This window comes from Aquarana catesbeiana, linkage group LG05 (assembly GCF_042186555.1).
Source record: "Aquarana catesbeiana isolate 2022-GZ linkage group LG05, ASM4218655v1, whole genome shotgun sequence".
Taxonomy (NCBI): domain Eukaryota; kingdom Metazoa; phylum Chordata; class Amphibia; order Anura; family Ranidae; genus Aquarana; species Aquarana catesbeiana.
The window spans coordinates 159,552,167-159,568,757 of NC_133328.1; the positions used below are offsets into that span (position 1 = coordinate 159,552,167).

Sequence of the window (16,591 nt, forward strand, 5' to 3'; positions counted from 1 at the left end):
AGATTACACCTAATGGCATGGAAGTTGAGAGGAATAGGCTCCTAGAACAGGGCTGTTCCCAGGAAGTCGTTTCTACTTTACTTCAGGCCAGGAAGAGTACCACTAACGCCACTTACATCAAAATATGGGAAAGATTCTCATCCATGGCTCAACAGAATAACTGGGATCCATTATCTCCAGAGGCCCCTCAGATTCTAGAATTTCTTCAAACAGGTCTAAATAAAGGTTTAAGTTCAAGTACCCTGAAGGTGCAGGTGTCTGCATTATCTGCAAAGATGGGCTTCAGATGGGCATCTCATCCTCTTCTGATACAGTTCATGAGGGCATGTGTTAAAATCTGGCCTCCTAGAAGACCAACATTTCCAGCATGGGACTTATCGGTAGTCTTGAACTCACTTTCAAATTCTCCCTTTCATCTAGCTGACTCTATCTCTCTGTGGAACTTAACGTTGAAATTAACTTTTCTCATCGCCATCACTTAAGTGAAGAGAGTATCAGAGATACAAGCGCTAATGATCACGGAACCCTGCATGGTATTTTACCCAGATGGGGTAGTATTAAAACCTTCAGACCACTTTATTCCAAAGGTGGCAACATCTTTTCATTACAGCCAGGAAAGCAATCTTCCAGTTTTTTCAGATGATCAAGGTCAACCTCATGCTTTGGACGTGAAATCTTCCATTAGCATTATGCTACAGCTTCCTTTAGGAAAACAAACAGTCTTTTGGTGATTCCTCATGGGAGTAGGAAAGGCCATATGGCATCATCTCGCACCATCGTATCATGGCTGGTCAAGTCAATCAAAAAAACTTATGGCATTCAAAATTTACCGATACCTGGAGGCATTAGAGCTCACTCAACGAGGGCAGTGGCAGCTTCATGGGCAGCGTATTGCAGGGTTTCCCCGGAAACAATCTGCAGGGCAGCGACCTGGTCCTCCAGGCACACTTTCATGTCTCACTATAGGGTGGACTCAGCCCAATTATCTACAGTAGAGTTTGGAAGATCCGTTATTCGGGCCAATTCTACTGCTATTTGATTTAATAAATGTTACTTTTTTCCTTGTACCCACCCCACTGGCGAGTTATTTCCCAGTGTGTGCTGCCATGATGCGTCAGGAAAACGGAAAATTGTATACTCACCTTTCCATAATTTTCCTTTCCTGATGCATCTTCATGGCAGCACGCAGCATCCCACCCTTCTTTAGGTGATAGTTACAGAGAATGAGGTGGGGTGCCTTTAACTTCAAATTTATAGTTGACCAATCCTGTCAGGTTGTGGGGGCGGAGTCACAACTCAGTGTGTGTGCTGCCATGAAGATGCGTCAGGAAAGGAAAATTACAGAAAGGTGAGTTTTCTGTTTTTTCCATTTTTCAAGAATGACCTCTTATAGAGCCTGGATGCTAGATGGAGAGTGATGCTCAACTTGTCTCTTCAGAATTCCTCATAGGTGTTTGATTGGGTCCAGATTAGGAGACATACTTAGCCACTGAACAACTTTCACCCTGTTTTTCCTCAGAAATGCAACAGTGGCCTCAGATGTGTGTTTTAGAGCATTGTCATGTTGGAAAAGTGGACGACGACCAAGGGCAGAGTCATGGTAGCAGCTTCTCTTTCAATATAGAGCAGTACATCTGTAAATTCATGATACTGATGCAACTCCCCGACACCAGCAGCACTCAAGCAGCCGCATGTTTCAATGTAGGCATCACTCCAGAGTACAGAGTCCCAATAGTCGTCTTCTTTTTCAGCATGGACCCTGGCATATTCTAGGTGGGCTTTTTTTGTGCATGGGCTTTAGGAGAGGCTTCTTTCGTGGATGACACCCATGCATGCCATTCCTCTGCAAGTGTACGTATTGTGTTACGGGAAACAATCACCCCAGTTTGGCTTTCTACTTCTTTAGCTAACTGCAGTAAACTTGCATGGCGATTTTCTTCAACTCTTCTCATCAGAAGATGCTATTGTCAAGGTGTTAACTTCCATGGATGGCCTGGACATCGCTGTGAGATGTTTTCAGTTCCATCCTTGTTAAATTTTTGTATCACTTTTGCTCCAGTATTCTGACTGATAAGTAAAGCTTTGCTGATCTTCCTGTAGCCTTCCCCTTTCTTGGGTAAAAAAAATATTTTCTTTCTCAAGCCTTGTGAAAATTCTCTTCCATGTGGTGCCATTGCTGACAGCATGAAATGGAAAGGGGTTTTCTTTAAGTAACGTCCTTTTATAATTACCTGTCTGCTGGACACCTGTTTAATAAATAATTTGACTCACTTGTAGTTGAATTCTTGATAATTAGGATTTTGCTGTATAAAATTTAGCTTTGCTCCTAAGACTTTCATTGGGGTGTATTCATTTTTGCAACATGGCCTTGAATGAATTTGTTGGGAAAAATACTTTTTTTGCGTGTGCAAATTAACAAATCTTGTTTGCAATCTATGGTCCGCATTTGTGGGAATATTTTGTAGAATAGTGTTCCATAGAAAATGTTGATTCCGAAAGGAAAGTAAAGGTTTTCTGACAAGTCTGTTGGGGTGTACTCATTTATGCTGAGCCCTGTACATCATGGCTAATTCTGCATATAAAATCTTAGGAGAAAGTTAGATTAGGACCACCAACCTCCATTGGTTAAAGGATAATTTCAAATTTGTGGAAAAATATAGCAAATAAAAAAATTCATATAGCACATACAATTGCTACACAAGCAATGCTGCAATTTAATGCTATTACAAATTACCTTTCCTTTATAATCTGCAATTTTAGAATTTTCTGTAAAATTCAATGCAATATGGCAACCTGGAGGCATTCTGTACACAGTTGGTGAACTCACGCCTCTAAAAATATAATTTCCTTCTTATGTGATCGTCTCCAATCATGTCATCCAATTTTCCCCAAAGTCTACACTATGATACAAGTCAGACTTTAGGCCCCCCTAATGTACATTTTGGTGAGATATTCCCCAAGCATTAATCACTTTTAAAGGAATACAGTCACTGAAGCTTTCCACATTGGAGGACAGAAAGTACATCAGCTGATTGATAATGAAACAGACCCTCCCATTCAGAACATGTATGCAGTCAGTCTAGTGAAAAAAGAGCCATTTTTTCAACAAAAGGTAGGAATCTACTACAAGGTTTGTTAAATTTTTGCTCATTATGCTAAAGTTTTTCGACCCCCTCTGTGACTAGTATCCCCCCTCACTCTATAGCTCTCCCTCTGTCTTATCTCACTAACTCTGCTGCTATCTTTATTACCACTGATTTGCATGTGTTTGTTTTTCTCTTTTTTTTTTTTTTTCTTTAACATTCTGCTTAAAAATTTGTGAATCAGTACTGCTTGGACCTTGAAGAAGGGGACATACCCCGAAAGCTTGTCCTGAAAAATTGTATGTTAGTGCAAATAAAAAAAGTATCACGGACAGTACTCAATTTTCTCTGTCACAATTGCACGAATACGGCTACAATCAAATCATACAAGATTTGTTAAAATTCCTGCGATGTACATCACCCAGAGGGGTTTGTTTTTTCTCACCAAAAGTGGAGTTACTCTTTAATGATTACTGTTCATTAAATATTAGCAAGGATAGACTGTGTGTTCAGAAGGCTCCTGGTTATTTTCTGAATCAGGCCCCCATTTCCAAGCAACAGATATAATTTATGTTTACCTTGTACAGTGTGTCAAAAATGTCTGCAGTCTCTGACAGTCTTCTGGTATATGGGTTGGTTTCAGTCTCTTGTAACTTTTGTGATCGGGAAAACATGTTATCCCTATTGCTGATGGGGTCATAGCCTACCTAGTAATAATGAAAGCACTGCTTCCGTTCCAATTTATTGGTTTTCATTTTTTGTTGTAGTAATATTGTGGTGGGCAGGTGGGGAGCAAAAGAAGTATGATCAATAATTTTCTATATGAAGAGTCAGATTGCAAGTGTACAGTGGGAATGATCATTTAAGAGCCAAATACATGCACTGTAGAGATAACCTAAACATGAATGGGCAACATTCAGCACAAATGAAGCCACAGTAATAGGAAGCCTGACGGACATTGTTGTTTTAAAGAGTCACTAAATGCAAAACTTTTTTTTTCATAGAGTAGTAGTACAGCCCCTGACTGGGTTTTACTGCTAAAATAAATATTGAAATAAATATTCGCAAGTGCGCTGTCCTCATACACTTAATGCAATGTGAATCAACATATCTTGTAAACTAAATAAAGTACAATGAACATATAATTAACTCATATCATAGTTAAAAAATATATCATCAAGTTTACATATAACATAAAATGTAAAATATAAAGTCCATATATAATGTGCCAAAAATGCTTTGCAAAAAGCATTTTTTATACTGTATGTGATCTTGTTGATGATATATTTTTTAAATAGAATATGAGTTGATATGTTCATTGTACTGTATTTCGTTTATTACAAGATATGTTGGTTCACAATGCATTAAGTGTATGAGGACAGCGCACTTGGGAATATATTTATTTTATTTTGTTTGTTTTACATCCTACTCGGATTGGTGTTTTCCATGCAGCAGTCCTTAATTTTCAATTACAATTTAGTTTTTCACTTAGTTATTTATTGATATTCACTGAGTGGATAAGGTGATTGATTTGTAATATTTCCAATTATTCTTATTTTTTTTTTTCAGCAAGCGCACAAATATATTTTGGTAAAAATTTTTTGTTTGGGTTTTTTTTTTTGTCTGATCCCCCATTACAGAGATTTACTCTCTCTATTTACCCCTTTTCTGCTATGCCAGCATGGAACACCCAAGCAGGAGAGCAACAAAGAAGCATTTTTAATGAGAGAAGGATGTATTTTAAGGCATTTCCAAGCAAAAAATTTTCACAAATAAAAACTTTCAGGTTATAGAACCATAAAGAGATAAAATGGTGTGAAAATTCAATAGGGCTTTGAAACAAGAGACAGCAATACATTGATCATAAGTTTATTACTTAAATCTAGTATAAACTATGGGGATGCTGCAAAGGAACACGACCTTGTGTATTCTACCCTCCCAAGTCAGCCTTGTTACACAATCGGTGCTGTATAATGTTTGTAACATTATACAAGATAGTTTGCATAACCAAGCTGATTTAGTAAACATGAACATACAAGCCTGTAATCCTTTGATACATCTCCGCTATTCCTATCCGTAGCAGTCTATTATCTGAGCAGTAAACTCTTCAGTAGTTTTCCGCTTACATAAACAGAGCTGGGTCACAAAGTGTAAAAGATGTTCGATGCAGCAGCACTTTATTTTCCAATGAGTTATTAGTGCAGCACAGCCATTTTCTGAGATAATAATGGAAAAACACCACCATGTCCCCCCTTATTATATTCTTTACAAAGTCTCCACTGCTGCATATATCATTGCTTGATTATCTTGACCCTCTTTCATCTAAGAAACTGGATGGAAACCTTACAGCGTGAGTGAACTCACTGTAATATGGTTACATTGTAGTGCAAAATCAGCATAGCAAAATGTTTGACAAAGAACAAATGGAGGAAGTTTAGTTTGGTATGATACTTGCCTCTCTGATAAAATACTTTGGATTCCATGGCACACTAGAGGATACTCTTTGCCTGGCTTCTGCCCTCTGCCTCTCCTCCAGTTGGTGTTTGTGCTCGGTTGCTGCTTCAATGTTTTTTGACTTTAGGGCATTGGTGACATTTTCCCAAATGCGCCTGAGGAAAACAAAAAAACTTCATGAAATATGTAAACATCTTTAGAAAATGGCATAACACATGCATTAAAACTATGATGGATATATAGCACTACTGTATAATGAAACACAAAGAGGAAGTAAGCTGTTAAATAATAGCCTTCAAATAAGTTTTGGCTCTCATTTTTAAATAACTTTTTTTTTTTAAATGGTTACTAATAGCTGACAACTATGACATTTGGAAAAATGATTGCTGCATGAAATACTAAGTGCTACTGATGTCTGCTAATTGAAATTGTTTTTAACAATACTGCATGTTCCTTGTGATATCGGTGCAAACACACACTGAGCAGACCATACACAGAGCAAAGTTCTTTTCTGCATCCATGGGTCTCCGTCATGAGAAGACAGTGATTATTGCTAGTGGCTTTAACAGCCGCTAGCAATAATCGCATTCAAAATCTGCCAGGATGGCTCTACCCAAGTTGATAGATCAACTTGGTACATTCAGCCTGTCCATACATGGTTCGAATTTCATCCGGTTCCTGCTCAACAGGCCAAGATTCGAACTGTCTAAGGGCTCATTTACACTTGCTTCGACTTCAACACCCATTAAAGGGCCTACCTCTTCAACATGCTTTTTTGATGTGTTTTTGATACTTTGTGGTGCTTTTTTGAAGCTTTAATGAAGCTTGGCAGATGCCCTGGGTGTGTGTGGATATCTCATGCCTGCAATTTCTAGAAAACAAAGTGAAGCTAAAGCTGAATTAAACCCTTGCAAAAGCTGCAGGTATTTCCAACGAGCTTTGCCATAGACTTCTATAGAGGCTTTGAAGGCGCTTTGAAGCACTACTAAAGTGACATGGGGTATAATTTTTGAAGCGAAGCCGAAGCAAAGAAAAGCAAACGCAAGGTGTAAACAGGACTGTAAGCCAACCATTTTATTAGTGACAGGTGCTTTGACTGGCGTTCAGTGACCTTAAAAGTGGTTGTAAACCCACATGAAAAAAAAAAAAAGACCTGCAAGACAAAGGCATAATAAGCTAGTATGCATAGCATATTAGCTCATTATGTAATACTCACCTGAGATCGAAGCCCCCACTGCGGTGCCTGTACACAGCACCGGCCGGCGACATTTCTCCCCGGAGCTACTTCTGGGTATCGCAGCTCCGTCACTGTGATTGGCCGGGGCCGCGATGACATCACTCCCGCGCATGCACGTGGGAGCCGCTGATAAGGGCACACTCACTGAAGCAAACGACACGTACCTGCCATTGCTTCAGATTTAGGAGATATCCGGGGTAGCTACAGGTAAGCCTTATTATAGGCTCACCTGTAGCAAAAAATGGATTATTAGGGGTTAAATCCACTTTAACCAAGCATGTCCGAAGCCATGTTTTGAAGCAAGTGTAAACAAGTCCTAAGGCCAGCAAAAGGGTGTGTTTTGTATGCAAGGGTTGATTTCTCTCTACCCAAAGGACTGGTAAGAATTTTTTGTTTTTTTGAAAGCCAGAGACCCATAACATTTTTCTGCTTTGCCATTTTGCAGTTGAAGGAAATTAGGGTATACAACATTTAGAAAGTAAGTATACCACAAAAGTATAGAAATGCTATGTAAACCCTAAGAATGAACGTCTCTTATTATTTGATCTGTTAATTAAACATACCATTGAAAAATTTTGTTACCTGTTGATGCTGCCCCAAATTGTGTTGTGAGCTAAAAACACTGTTTCCACCTATCTCTGAGGAATACAGAAACACTCTCCTCTATGTTTTGGTAAATGGGGGGGGGGGGGGGCTGTGTAGATTTGTCCTAGGGTGACAATGCTGCTCCTCCACAGATATATTGTAAACTCAAAAAGTCTACCATATATAAAATAATACTAGCATACCCTTATGTGGAGGTTAACTATACAGGGGCAAAACAAGGGTGCGTATACCTACACACCAAAAAGCCACGGTTTAAAACCTAACTTTTATTAGGTTTCAATAAAATATTTTTCTGTATGAAAAACTTTATATATATATATATATATATATATATATATATATATATATATATATATATATATATTACTCATAAGGAGAGAGACAGGGGCTCCTAAATACTCTCAACACATCCAGAGAGGTTTCCTAGCATAACGGCTCATATATTGGTCCAGGTATCTTTATATCTCTGTTTGCCCGATGGGCTTGCAACCATCATTAGAGACATAAACAGGAGGGGCTACATACATATGCCCCTAATTACTAAAAGGGCTTCTGCTCTACTCTGTGTATAGTGACTACTGAGCTGCCTGAAGCACAGCACATCAACTGTCCCAGCCTCTGTACAAATAGCACTTGTGCTTACTTCCCTCATAGACTAGATCAGAGCCCACTTGCTGAGAGAAATATGAAGTCCCCAGCTCTCTCCTCAAAAAAAAACATGTGCTACGCCAAACACCAATACATACTAGTGGAAAAGAAAAACCAAGAACCCAACATGTTTCACTCTAAAAATGGAGAGCTTTGTCAGGGGTGCGTCAAGTCAGGATAAAAGTTGTGTGTGTGTCACTCACCCCATAGTCAGAAGTAAAATGGCGGCTTTGCCATGAATCTCCTCTATTTGTAAACAAAGATGGCTGCTCCCCCCCTTCTTGCGTGATGAAGTCATCACGCACGCAGCATCATGACATCATCTTGAGCATGTCATGAGATCATCACGTGCGCAGATGCATGGTAGAGATTTCCATGGCACTAAGGGGCACCGCCAGCTAATGAATAAAAAGGTGATGACACTTTTAAGTAAAAATGTGAATTGACAGAAAATCTTTACTGCATTTTCTTGAATCACAAAATGGAGACACTTTTTTTTCCTCTTTCTATACCAAAGCAAGATAAGAAGGTACCAAAGCCCCCATTTACATCTATACATGTTACATTAACAATATCTACAATTTAATATTAAATTCTCTACCTATTCTCTACACTATCATCAAAACAATATAGTATATGTAATGTAATCAATTTTGATTATTTTTAGTATAGTTTTAGTATAGGGTTCAGAACCATGTCAAAGACCTAATCGCACACAAAACGGCAGGTTAGTGAACTCCTCATTTAAACTATGGGGTGTAAGCGACCCAAGACGGATTAACCATCTTGCTTCCAGCATAAGTAACTTTTTATCAAGAGCAAATGTTCTTTGATTTAAGCCAGGGGTCTCCAATCTTTCTAAACAAAGGCCAGTTTACTGTCCTTCAGAATTTAAGGGGGTCGGACTGTGGCCACTGGGAGTAAAAATTGTTCTGGCATCAGTGGAGGTAAACAGTGCATCTTTGGCATTAGGGTGAGGAATAGTGCACCACTGTTGGTGTCAGTGGAAGGAATAATGCCCCATCGTAGGTGTCAGTGGGAGGAATAGTGCCATATCGTAGGTGTCAGTGGGAGGAATAGTGACCCATTGTAGGTGTCAGTGGGAGGAATAGTGCCCCGTTGTAGGGGTCAGTGGGAAGAATGGTGCCCCATTGTAAGGGTCAGTGGGAGGAATAGTGCCTCGTCGTTGGTATCAGTGGGAGGAATAGTGTCAAATCGTTGATGTCAGTGGAAGGAATAGTGCCCCATTGTAGGGGTCAGTGGGAGGAACAATGCCCCATTGTAGGGGTCAGTGGGAGGTAGGGGTGCAACGGATCGTTGCCGATCCGTGATCCGTACGGATCACCCTCTGTGGATCGGCACACCCACGATCCGCGGAGCACTTTTCGGCCTCAGCCATAGGAAAGGCCGCGGCTTCGGCCTAGCTCCGGAGCGGAGGCCATCTTAGTACACGCAGAAGCGGCCGCTGTCTCGACAGGAAGTGACGTTTCGTCGCCGCCATCTTGCTACACCCCACACTCCTGCACAGTACAATAATGATAGAGTGAGAAGGGGGCAAGCGGACATCTTGTTACACCCACCGGAGTTTTAGATTTAAAAGCCATTTTCAACACAAAACTGAGCTTATATGCACAAATACTGTATTTATGCATATAAGCTCGGTTTTGTGTTGAAAATAGCTTTTAAATCTAAAACTCCGGTGGGTGTAACAAGATTTGTGTGGTTTTTTTTTGTTTTTTTTGTTTTTTTTTTTGCTGATCCGAAAATGATCCGATCCGTGACTCTGATCCGAGGATCGATCCGATCCGTGAGATTTTTGATCCGTTGCACCCCTAGTGGGAGGAATAGTGCTCCATTGTAGGGGTCAGTGGGAGGAATAGTGCCCCATTGTAGGGGTCAGTGGGAGGAATAGTGCCCCATTGTAGGGGTCAGTGGGAGGAATAGTGCCTCATCGTTTGTATCAGTGGGAGGAATAGTGTCAAATTGTTGATGTCAGTGGGAGGAATAGTGCCCCATTGTTGGTGTCAGTGGGAGGAATAGTGCCCCATTATTGATATCAGTAACAAGAATTATGCCCCATTGTTGGTGTCAGTGGGAGGAATAGTGTCTTGCATCAGAGGGACGAAAAGTGCCCCAAGGGCCGGATAAAAGCAAGCTCAACCTGTGGCCGTCCAGTTGCTTGACATTCGGCCACGTATATCACCCTATCTGAATTGCAATTAAAGAATGATTTAATCTTAATAATTTCTCCATTCTTGGGATTGACAAACTCCAATCGATGGTATGAATGAGCATGCCTTGCAATGTCCACATCGAAAGCTACCTATTGGTTTATCCGGCAGGATCTCTTTAACAACTTAAGGACTAGCCTTGTTTTGGATTTAAGGTGTTTACATGTTTAAAAGAGGTTTTTTTGCTAGAAAATTACTTAGAACCCCCAAACATTATATATTGTTTTTTTTCTAACACCCTAGAGAATAAAATGGCGGTCAATGCAATACTTTTTTTTGGACTGTATTTGCGCAGCGTTCTTATAAGCGCACTTTTTTTGGAAAAAAATCACTTTTTTGAATAAAAAAATAAGACAGCAGTAAAGTTAGCCCAATTTTTTTTTATATTGTGAAATATAATTTTACGCCAAGTAAATTGATACTCAACATGTCACGCTTCAAAATTGCGCCCGCTCGTGGAATGGCTTCAAACTTTTACCCTTAAAAATCTCCATAGGCGACGTTTAAAAAAATTCTACAGGTTGCATGTTTTGAGTTACAGAGGAGGTCTAGAGCTAGAATTATTGCTCTCGCTCTAACGGTCACGGCGATACCTCACCTCGTGTGTTGTTTGAGCACCGTTTTCATATGTGGGCGCTGCTCACGTATGCGTTCGCTTCTGCGCACAAACTCATCAGGACGGGGCGCTTTAAAAAATTTTTTATTTATTTTTTATTTTTTTACTGTTTAAAAAAAAAATAAAAATTGGATCACCTTTATTCCTATTACAAGGAATGTAAATATCCCTTGTAATAGAAAAAAGCATGACAGGTCCTCTTAAATATGAGATCTGGGGTCAAAAAGTCCTCAGATCTCATATTTGGACTTAAATGCAAAAAAAAAAAAAAATTGTCTTTTGAAAAAATGACAACAAAAAAAATGCCTTTAAAACGTATGGGTGGAGCTGACGTTATGACGTTTCTTCCGCCCTCCTATGGTATGGAGACGGGTGGGGGCCATCTTTCCCTCACTCGTCTCCATACCACAGACGTGAACGGTCCCAATCGCCTCCACCGCTACCGACGGCTCCGGAAAGCAGCGGAGGGCGTGGGAGAGCGGCGGGAGGGGGGTGGCACCTCTCCCACCACCGATAACGTTGATCTTGCAGCAAATCCACCGCAGAGACCACCATTATTTTAAACAGAACCACCGACCCTAAAGATGGATACCTCGGTTGTGGCAGCAGCTGCTGCCGTTACTGAGATATCCACCTTCAAACTAATGACGTATATATACAGTGGCCAGCCTAGCCCTCATAAACTGCCCGGTTGGTATGCCCCTTTTGAGAGAGATGGGGTAATTACTGTCCCAAAGGAATAAGCTACAGTATTTGTTGAGGTGGGGTTCTGATATATGATGGTACTAATGGTGCCATCAACCTCCCTTGTATGTAATTTTAAGATCCAAAAAGTTAATACTATCTCTCTGTATCTCACTTTTGAAAAACATGTCATTCGCTTTTAGATGTCCCATGAATGTCTCAAAGCTTTCCTTTGGTCCCTGCCATAAAATGAAGATATCAACAATAAAGTGCACCCACAATAGGATATGTGAAGCAAAACCCTCCAGACTTTCCATAAATACAAGCGCCTGCTCCCATAACCCCAAAAAGAAGTTAGCATATGTAGAAGCATACGCCATAACAATCACAGTCCCTTTCTGTTGCTTATAGACCTTTCTGGCAAAAAGAAATGGTGTTTTAACACAAACCTCATGAGTTTAAGTACAAACTTTGTATGAGGTTGAAAGACCACAATTCCCTTAATCCACAACCTGACTGCTTGATCTTGATGGATAATCCAACAGGTCTACTTAAGCCAAAGAAAAGGTGATCTTGAAGAAAAGTTACTCAAGCTGGAAGCAAGATGAATATTCCGTCTTGGGTCGTTTACACCCCATTTTTTGAAGGAGGGGTTAATTCACCTGCTGTTCGTGTGTGATTAGGGCCTTGACATGGGTCTGAACCCTATATGAAAAATAATCAAAATCGATTACATATTCTGTATAGTTTTGATGAGATAGGTAAAGAATGTGATATCAAAGAAACAAAAAAGAGGGAGACAGGGGTGTTAAGCAGCCATATACTGTACTGAAAGAAACACTTGACAGTTATAGGCATGTCTCAAGTAGTAGGAGCTAGGAGAAAGTTTGTGCAGGAGAGAATCCAGATCAGAAGGGATGAAGATCACCACAGTGGGGACCGCCGCAGCCGCCGAGAACCCCACACTAAGATCAGGAGCAGGATAGCTGGAGCCAACACTAAGTAACCTAAAGACACTGCCAGGAGACCTGTCAGATTTACAAGAAATTCTGGGATATGTGTTTCGGCAGCAGTACCACGCCCTCTTCCTCAGTCTGCTGTCAGCATTACCTATGGGATTAAATACCAGCCGCTACTAAACCACAGTTCACCCTAGATGCACAAGTGCGCTGGAACGTACATGAAGAGCAGTGTAAAACAGCCAGATGTCCTATGTTGATATTCTTGATTATAATAAAGATAATTTGGGGTAAAACTTTAGTGATCCTCCAGATGGAAAGCAACTATACAGTAGTTTCATAAACTGAGCCAGTGAATACGATGTTAAATCCAAAGTGTATATGTATCCGCTGAAAGTATTGTCCTCAAGAGTGACCAGTGAGTCAGAGTTCATGTATCCACTAAGAATATTGTCCTCAAAAGTGACCAAAGTCCCAGAGTCTATTGGTAGTACTTACCGGAAAGCCTCTAGTAGTATACTGGCCATGCCCTCAAAGTTCTCATAGGGCACTGTGGTCCAGAGGAGGATATTCTACAAAATATATGTGCTTCCTTCAGATGTAGGGATCCAGACCTATTATAGATAACCAAATGTAGGCTTCATCGAGTTATAAACACCTCTCTCACATGCCAGTGCGGACTGAATCCACAGACACAGAAATGTTACAAAACATGAATAATCATGTATCCATAGCTCCAGCCCATATAGTCCACGTGGTCACAACAGGGCTATTACTTATACTTCATGTAGCGAAGATTGGCTCAGATCCAAGATTAGAAAGGTGGATATATGCATGTGAATCATACTTACCAGTCCATGTTGGAAGACCAGGGAGAGGCTGGGCAACTAAAGAACAATGCCTAACCAGTTTCGCCAGGTATGGACCGGCTGTTTCAGAGGAAAACCATTGTCCTCTCCTGACAAAGGCTCCCACCAAATGACAGCTCCGCTGCCTCCTGCCGCAAAATTAGGGGCATGTTGAGGGCATGTGGACTGGCATGGGTCAGGAGGAGGGGGGGGTCACTCGCTCGCTCCCCCCCTCCTGTTCCTGGCCTGCCAGGCTGCATGCTCAGATCTGGTATTGATATTGGGGGGCCCCCACTCCATCTTTTCTTACATTTTGCCATGGGGTTCCTCTTAAAATCTATACCAGACCTGAAGGGCCTGGTATTGATTTGTGCAACCCCCAGTTTTTTTCTCAACTTTTAATTGCCAGCAATTGTTTCGTTTACATTCAGCTGTTAGCTGGGAAGCCCCTGGACGTGGCAGCCTGCTTGCCGGCCAGCTCCTTAACAACCAACTACTTACTGGTTGTTAAGGCAGCCGGTGGCTGCCCATTTCTTAACAAAAACACCATAGCTCCTAAACACTTTTCAAAACGCTAGTAAACACTGCAAAAACACTGGCAAAAAAGCTAAATATTAGCGGTTTTTATCCAAGGTTTTTTTTTTTTCAGTTTTTGTGCATCTAGTGTACATGGAGCCTAAATGCTTGTGTTGGTGGGCAAATGCAGCTTGCTTTTAGGTGCCTTTAGCTTACATTTGATTCAGTACGAGACACTGCTGATATTATTCACAATTCAATAACAGGTACAGTTGACCTCCTTCAGCTTGCTTCACGCTGCATTTGCTATCCAATTGACTTGTATGGGGACGAAAGCAATTCTGATGTAAGCAAAAGTCCATCACTATAGGCCCATACAGTGTTAAAATACAGGTACCTGCTGATCCATGCAGGTATGATTGTTCACTCTCATTTAGGTATCAACATGGCTAAGCAACCAACTCTCATCCATTAAAATGCTAGCATACTAGGTTATATTTAAACTTAGGACACTGCATCGCTTTTAGCTCTCCCAGCATTTGTATGGGTACTCTAGTTCCTCAGATTTTTGCAAACAGCTCATATTTATGCTGGTATAATTCCACCATGGCTGGTCCCAATCTTAGAGAGAAAGGAAGAGGATCAAGTGCATTGTTAGTAACTTGCCACTGTAAAAATCAACACTTGATTAGACAAGCAAAATAAATTGCTGCTTTATGTGACTAGTGGTATGCAACAGAACATACAGGTGATATTTGAAAAATTAGAATATTGTTCAAAAGTTAATTTATTTCACTAATGCAACTTAAAAGCTGAAATGAATTTAAGAGATATACTCATTACATGCAAAGCAAGATAATTCAAGCCGTTATTTGTCATAATTGTGATTATTATGGCTTACAGCCCAAATCCACAATCTCAGAAAATTAGAAAATTGTGAAAAGGTGCAATATTCTAGGCTCAAAGTGTCCCAATCTAGTCAGCTAATTAAGCCATAACACCTGCAAAGGGTTTCTGAGCCTTTAAATGGTCTCTCAGTCTGGTTCAGTAGGAATCACAATCATGGGAAAGACTGCTGGCCTGACAGTTGTCCAGAAAACCATCATTGACACCCTCTATAAGGAGGGAAAGCCTCAAAAGGTAACTGCAAAAGAAGTTGGATGCTCCCAAAGTGCTGTATAAAAGCACATTAGTAGAAAGGTATATGGAAGGGAAAAGTGTGGAAGAAAAAGGTGCACAAGCAGTAGGGATGACCGCAGCCTGGAGAGGATTCTCAGTAAAAGGCCATTCAAAAGTGTTGGGGACTTTCGCAAGGAGTGGACTGAGGCTGGAGTCAGTGCATCAAGAGCCACCACACACAGATGGATCCTGGACATGGGCTTCAAATGTCGTATTCCTCTTGTCAAGCCACTCCTGAACAACAATGTCAGAAGCGTCTTACCTGGGCTAAAGAAAAACAGACCTGGTCTGTTGCTCAGTGGTCCAAAGTCCTCTTTTGCATCTCATTTGGAAACCAAGGACCCAGGGTATGGAGGAAGAATGGAGAGGCACACTGTCAGAGTATCTAATTGACCCGACTGTGTGGACTACACAGAGGAAACCCAAAACACATATAAGTGAAATAATGGTGTTTATTAACAAGTGATAAGTGAAAGGAATATAAACAGTGCAAACCCACACAACAACCCACTACAAACAACAATATATATAGGTAAATGGAGATACCGTAATCGTAATCAAAGCCAAGCCAAGGTCATACACAGGGAAGTCAGCAGAAGGGTAAGGACGGGAAACTGAACAGGACAAGGAGAGGATGGATGGATGGGGTTCAGGGCAGGGATCCAAGGGAGCCAGGAACAGAAGGGACAGGACTAGGAAGGCCTCAGGATAGGGATGGGATCAGATCAGGACAAGGCAGATAGCAGGCTCAAGGTCAAACAGGCAGCAAGGTCAGAACGCAGGGAGAGAGAGAGATACCAAGGCAAGCCTATGAGGGCTTGCCGGGTATTTGTAAGGCTGTGGTAATTGACCTCATGTCACAGCTGAGCGCAGTGTGAGCTGTTTGCTCCACACTGCCAGAGTGCACCCGCTGGTTGACGCCGGTACTACGGCCCGAGGATGCAACAGTGCCACCAGCAGGAAAGACCTCTTACTGCAGGTCCTAGGTGTTGGAAGACACCTGCTGATGGACACTGGTACTGCGATCCAAGAGACCGATAGCGCCACCAACGGGTAGACCTTCTCATGACAGTACCCCCCCCTAAAGGAGCGGCCTCCGGACGCTCCAACAAGGTGCGTCTGTTCAAAGTTCATGGCCTCCAACTGAACAGATGAGGGCACATCAGGCCGGGCATCGGGTACATCAACCTGGACAGTGGGTACTGCTGGCATGTCAGAGTCATTAAGCTGGGCAGCAGACGACAGGAACCACTTGAGCTGGGCAGCAGACGACAGGAACCACTTGAGCTGGGCAGCAGACGACAGGAACCACTTGAGCTGGGCAGCAGACGACAGGAAACACTTGAGCTGGGCAGCAGACGACAGGAAACACTTGAGCTGGGCAGCAGACGACAGGAAACACTTGAGCTGGGCAGCAGACGACAGGAAACACTTGAGCTGGGCAGCAGACGACAGGAACCACTTGAGCTGGGCAGCAGACGACAGGAACCACTTGAGCTGGGCAGCAGACGACAGGAACCACTTGAGCTG

At 41.6% G+C, this 16,591-nt stretch overlaps 1 protein-coding gene across 1 annotated transcript in view; it reads right to left on the minus strand.

Annotated features, from left to right (window-relative positions):
- Window positions 1-16,591, minus strand: part of OSBPL10 (oxysterol binding protein like 10) — a 706,762-nt gene that overhangs the window by 40,129 nt on the left and 650,042 nt on the right. Inside the window, exon 11 of the mRNA XM_073630290.1 lies at window positions 5,539-5,692. Coding sequence (XP_073486391.1) covers window positions 5,539-5,692 — 154 coding nt within the window. The remainder of the gene's footprint in view (window positions 1-5,538; window positions 5,693-16,591) is intronic.